Source organism: Portunus trituberculatus, chromosome 42 (assembly GCF_017591435.1).
Source record: "Portunus trituberculatus isolate SZX2019 chromosome 42, ASM1759143v1, whole genome shotgun sequence".
Taxonomy (NCBI): Eukaryota; Metazoa; Arthropoda; class Malacostraca; order Decapoda; family Portunidae; genus Portunus; species Portunus trituberculatus.
Genome location: NC_059296.1, coordinates 4,091,229 through 4,097,780, shown reverse-complemented (window position 1 = coordinate 4,097,780; position 6,552 = coordinate 4,091,229). Strand labels below are relative to the sequence as shown.

At 45.6% G+C, this 6,552-nt stretch overlaps 1 protein-coding gene across 1 annotated transcript; it reads right to left on the bottom strand.

Annotated features, from left to right (window-relative positions):
* Positions 1–5,510: 5,510 nt before the first annotated feature.
* On the bottom strand, positions 5,511–6,321 carry LOC123517757 (protein ZBED8-like). The gene has a single exon (XM_045278177.1). The coding sequence runs from the start codon at positions 6,186–6,188 to the stop codon at positions 5,511–5,513; it is 678 nt and encodes a 225-aa protein (XP_045134112.1). The 5' UTR covers positions 6,189–6,321.
* Between the last annotated feature and the right edge of the window lie 231 nt (positions 6,322–6,552).

Genomic DNA, 6,552 nt, shown 5'->3' with positions numbered 1-6,552 from the left:
CGGAGAGCCTGAGGGAACAACGTCACTGACTAACCAGAGGAGCGATGCAGGGACAGTCCAGAAATAGTATAACGATAGCGAAGAATGCACTCAAGAGAAACAGTAAATGAATTTGTCTATATTTTGCGGACACGCGGGCGGAGCGACTATGGCTAATGATGGCGTCTTCTTATAGCAATCTGATGAAGGAGCGTGAGAGAGCACGGGGATCATTGCAGGCCTGGGAGGGAGGGAGGAGGGAAAGCAGGGGTTGTAGAAGAGATGAGTGGAGAGAAGTAGAGGTTAAAGGAGCAGAGAGAGAGAGTAGTGTTTGGGAGGGAGTGTCGCGTGCAGGGAAGGCGAGTATGAGGTGAGAAGAGAGAGGGAAGAGGAAAGATTTATGGGAGTGGAGAAGGTGTGATCAGGAATATGTTACAAGAACGAAGGAAGATATTGTAGGTAGTAGAGAGATATTTGCAGTAAAGACGAGAGGAAGGGAGTGGAGAGAAAGCTGTGTGAATAAGGAGGTGGAAGTGGAGGAGAAAGAGGAGGAGGAGGAGGAGGAGGAGGAGGAAGAGGAAAGGATGGGAGGGAGAGAATGAGGAGCGTGTGGGAGAATCTACTGGAGAGGAACCCACGAGAGGTTCTCATAATGGATGCGGAAACGGTGAAGGTGACGCGCCTCATTTGTTCACTTTGTTTGCTCGTCGGGTGATCCTGAGGCGCCATTGTCACATCAAGGACGTTAATGAACAACACTGTAAAGTTAACGTCACTCTGACTTACCTCTATTCATCCTTACACACTTACACACTCCCTCCGCTACTTTTACATGTCAGTTTATTACACTGCCGCCCATATTTCATGCACTACCAGTATTCTCCCCCGTTAATGGTGCCCCACATTACATCCAGCTCTGTTCTCTTGTGTACAGTACATGTCCCTCCGTGAATACATCATACACTTACTTCTGTCACATACGTATATGTATCTTTTTTACAATGCTTTCCCCGGGTCTTATTAACCTGGTTCCTTCACACTAGCAGTTCGTGGAAAATGTGTAGATGATCAGTCCGCCTTTATACTTATCTTTCTATAAGGACGACTGATATTTATCGAATGACACACACACACACACACACACACACACACACACACACACACACACACACACACACACACACACACACACACACACACACACACACACACACACACACACACACACACACACACACACACACACACACACACACACACACACACACACACACACACACACACACACACACACACACACACACACCGCAAGATTAGAATCTCACCTTACCCCCTAGGCCGCCAGGGGGCAGAGGACCCAGTACGAGTAGATGCATAAATAAACGTAAGACTCCGCGTTCCGGCAAAACAAGCAACACAATCTTGGTTTCTCTCCAATAAATGTTTGCCGGCACGATGAGGGAAGATGTGGGAAGTGGCAATGGCCCCCCTGAGGCCAGCGCGCCCCTGTGACCCTTCGAGGCGGCGTTTTAAACCATGATTGAGGCTCAAGTCGAGAACCTGTTCCGTCCAGGTGTTGGGGCAGCGCTGGGGGTGGTGACATGGAGATAAATTGTCCATAAATCCTTATAAATCCTTCTTTCTTCCCTAGCTTTCCCTCTTGCCCGTTACATCCATGTCTGTGGAAGAGCGCTTAGTGTGAGACGCGCATCACCAGCGACGTGTGGCTTTGTAATCCCCGTGTCACCTAAGACGGTCCCACGCCACCCCAGCACCCTCACCGCCGCCGCCGCCGCCGCCGCCTGGAGGTTATGGCACTTTTGACCGACCCTTCCTCGCTACGGGAAGATTTTCTTTAACATTTCCTCGGTGGCGGTGCGATAACATCTGACGGGCAGGGAAAGCGAGGGTTTTTATGCAAGTTCTCGTAGTACGGTAATGATACCAGACAAAATCTTAAATACATCTCTGGTAGTAATAAAGGGTTATTTTCAGGTTGATTAACCCCACAAGAAGGCCACACCTGAGTCCTTCATCCCTCGCCTCATAACCGCTGCTCATTTGCCTGTGAGTTTGGCTAGTCCCCCGAGCACAACACGCATTGCACCGGCGGCTCATTAGGGTCCAGGACGCGGCTGGAAACCTTGTTAGAGGACGCAGAAGGACGCGGCGGGGACTGAAGACAAGACCCACCCTCAGCCATTCACCAGTAATCGTCACATGCCATCACCTCCACCTTCGCCTCATCTACCACCACCACTACCACTACCTCCTTTTCCTCCTCCTCCTCCTCTTCCTCCACCGCCGCCTCTGCCTTCTCCGCTATCTGGGCCGTCATCGCCACTTCCACGTCACTTACTCCTCCCAGTGTTTCCTTATGTCGACTGGCACTAAAAGGGTTCCATTAATTGGCCTCCCTCACCAGCGCCTTCTGCCCTTTTGGTCCTGAACTGCGTCTTTCCTCGTAAATACCGTCGCCGCTATCACCACCACCACCACCACCATCACCTCCATCACTAACAACAACAGCAATATTATCATCACCATCATCACCTCTGCTTTTCCTTGGCCTTCAGGATCCTCCACCACCACCACCACCATCACTACAGTATACACAGTCACCTCGGCAGTCACAGAGGAGGCGGTCAGTCCATCACCGTTGACAGCCTTCCATTGGTTCCATCGTCAGCAAGCTCAGCCTCCCCGCCGGCTATTTGTGTCAGGTACATTGAGCGCTGTCCTTACTATCTGACCCCGCCAAATGATCCCTTCCTCCCTCGCTGCAGTGCCATTAATTCAGTCGGTCTATCTTCCCAACTTTCACTCCGGGATATCCTGCTCCTTTTCCTCATAGAACTGGATTGAGACGTATAGAGATGGAAATGGAGTACTGTAGAGAAAGTGAAGGGATCTGTATTCTTAAGTGGTTTGTTCTCTCATTTGGACAACTTTCAAAGACTGCAGAGGAGATAACTTGGATTTTCATGGGTGATTGTTTTCCTAATGACGGTAGGGGGTCCTTTTGTAGTTAGCCTTGCAATCATGAAAACATCCTTAAAACACAACTAACTTTCCTTTTAAACCTGTTGAAAGTGGTCGTGGTATGACGCCACAATGTGTAGGAATATGAGCCAATTTGTACTGATACTGTTCTCTTTGATAATAAAGTGAGGCGTTCTAATTTATCCAGAAATGTTAGAACACTCTTTCAAGTATTCTTAACTAATAAAAGAGAAGAATTCAAAATGTGAATATATTGATAAAAGTACGAAAAAAAATTGTTCTACGTAAAGAACTTGAGGTTTTTGAAAAGTGAATAACCGAATATTTTGAAATGATCTAAAACAACTGAGAGAAAGAGGAGAGAAGAAGCGAGAAATCAAACTATCTGCGATTAAGATTCATTAGAAATAAGAGAAAAGGCTGAATCCACATTGAATATCAAATACGGAGGTGACCTGTTGCTGATATTTCTCCCGCGATGTGATGAAATGACAGCCGCGGCATACATAAAACATGGACTTACTGAATAATGATCCCTTAATGGAGTGCACGGCGACGAATAACATTATGTGAGTCTTGGTCCCGCTGCCGCATCTCATCTCCCCGAGGCCGAGGTCGTCTGTGATTATTTTCGTTCTCTCTCTTTCTCTTTTCCTCTATCTAATTTAACTTCGCCGAATGTTTCTTTGTGAAAAGCTGTAAGAATTCACAGCACGCGCAGCATTAAGTCGGTGTCGATCCGTGCGACGAGGGAAAAGACGAAAACAACAGGAAGAGAGAAAAAAAAAAAACTAAAAGGTGTGATTTTTATACCCTTTCCACGCATAATTCGATAGCCAACCCTTGCCGACTGTGAAACTAAGTACATACCAAGCCTATAATTCCCTATTTTTACCTTTACATGAGTACCCTCAGAGGTCCTACTTAAGTATTTCAAACTCCCGCGCTGAAACTTTTTAATTATTACACCTTCAATGTACATTTCTGTGATCGCCGCGCTAAGTATGTCTAATCTTGCCTCTAAAAAGTTGACTACATTTGTTTTGTGAAAGTTTTGTGTTATCTGTCCGGTGCTAATGAGAGGCTGGAGGGAGGACACAGCCGCACGGGACTCCAAATGTTACCAGCCTCCAGGACTAACGAGGCGCGGGAGGAAGAGGAAGAAGAGGAAGAGAAGGAGGAAGAGGAGGAGGAGGAGGAGGAGGAAGAGGAGGAGGAGGAGAAGAAGGAGGAGGACGAGGAGGAAAAGGAGGAGGAGAAAGGAAGAGGAGGAGAGGAAGGAAGAGAAGGAGGAGGAGGAGGAGGAGGAGGAGGAGGAGGAGGAAGAGCGACATGAGGAGGAGGAAAGAGAGGAATAATAAGAGTTACTAGGGCCACGTTGCCGTCAGAGTGATGCTGGACAAGATGAACCACTTAACAGCAAACCCAAAATGTATGTTAAGTCATAGAGGAAGCAATAATTAGGTGTGTCCTAGAGAGACAGACAGACAGACAGACAGACAGACAGACAAACACACAGAAAAATACTCCAATATCACAAAATCTCACACCCATACCCAAATTCAAGATAGAGTAAACCATACCTCATTTTTTTTTTCACAATTTCTGTATTTCAATGACATTTTCCCTTACTTATAAACACACTGGTGCTTCTGAGTCTTTACAGTGAGAGAGAGAACACTTGGAGACCTTAACCCAGGGGTTCTCAACCTTTTTCCCGTCAAGTACCCCCTGAGATATAAGACCATTTACCAGTACCCCCCGGTAATCTGACATCGAACAAAATGGTAATTTAAATAACTAACTCAATGTACAATGGTACAACATAGGATATTATGAAATTATTCAAATTTTTATTACTTTATTGAGATGAAACATGAATATTCCAAGTATTTTACAGTGATACTACACATGCAGAAATGAAACAATATTTCCTTTATCAACCATTACTGAACTTCAGTGTGAAGGCTGTGCCTGTCTGTTACAAACAAGTTTCTCAATTCGAGGAGCAGTATCTGGGAGAAGGTGCACATTCACAATGAAAGGGTTTCTAATCAATTTTGATTCCAATTCACTCAATTCGGGGAAGTAAGACTGCAGCTCCATCCGCAGAGAAGCTAGATGTGATTGCACAAGTTGCATCACATCTTGTTTTCCAGTGTTTTGACTTTTATCAAGTGCCTCACCAAGGTGTTCAAACATGCTAAGATTTCCATCTTTGACCTTCCCTTCCCAAAGCTCCAGCTTCATGGTCAGTGACCTAAGTTTGTCCATGAAATCACTCACTGTGGCAAAACGGCCTTGGAGGGATAAGTTAAATGAGTTGAGGCGTAAGAATATGTCACTCAGGTAGGCCAGCTTCTGAAGCCACTGGCTGTCTGACAATTTCTTGGTGAACTCAAGTGACTTTGCCTTGTTGTCACATTTGAAGAATTCAGTGAGCTCCTCCTTTAGTGATTCTACTCTTGATACCACATTCCCCCCTCGACAGCCAGCGAACCTCAGTGTGAAGGAGCAACACTTCTTCATCACTTCCAAACTCTTGGCACAGAAGGGGAAAACAGTCTTGTATTTAGGGCGCTTGACTTGATGGCATTTACCATGTGCACAACATCATCCAGGACTAATTTTAAATCAGGTGGGAGAGTTTTGGATGCCAGGGCATATCTATGAAGCATGCAATGAAGATGCTTGGTTTCAGGATTCACCTGATTCACTCTTCCTCGAAATCCTGATCGACGACCAAGCATTGCTGGTGCTCCGTCAGTTGTGCATGCACATACATTATTCCAAGACAGTCCTTCTTTCTCAAAAAACAATGAGACTTCATTGAAAATGTCTTCACCTCTAGTAGTCGTATTCAAGGTATGACAGAACAAAAACTCTTCCTTGAAATCTTGACCAGTGACGTATCGCACAAACACCAGGAGTTGTGCACAAGCAGCCACGTCAGTCGACTCGTCAAGCTGGATTGCAAATTTTCCTAAAGAGGCTTCCTTTAATTCAGCAATTACTTGTTGTTTGACATCCTCAGACATATCTACTATTCGTCGATGAACAGTATCATTTGAGAGAGGTACTGATGTGACCTTCTGCTCAGCATCACAACCAATAACACAACGTATTATATCTTTGCAGCAAGGAACTATCAACTTTTCTGCAATGTTGTGAGGTTTCTTTTCTTGTGCAATTCTCAGTGATACCATGTAGGATGCACGCAAACCAGCTTCATTTTGTTGCCTGAAATGTCCCGAACGATCGAAGCGTGCTCGCTTCAATCCCTCTTCCTTTTGCTTGAACACACACACACACACACACTCTCTCTCTCTCTCTCTCTCTCTCTCTGAGCAGATGTAACTATCTAAAATTTTTTTTTTCGTCAGCCATCTAAGTACCCCTTGAAATCTGGTTTTGAACCCCTGGGGGTTCGCGAACCCCAGGTTGAGAACCCCTGCCTTAACCGCTTCAGTACCATGACGCATTTTCCTATTCATTCTGCTGACTATTTGGTGATTTTATACAGCTTCAGAAACTCATGAGGGGAGATTAAGATAGTGAAGACTATATAGC

Excerpts from the sequence above, each read along its gene's own strand:
- LOC123517757 (XM_045278177.1), bottom strand. The coding sequence starts at position 6,188 with ATGGTATCACTGAGAATTGCACAAGAAAAGAAACCTCACAACATTGCA.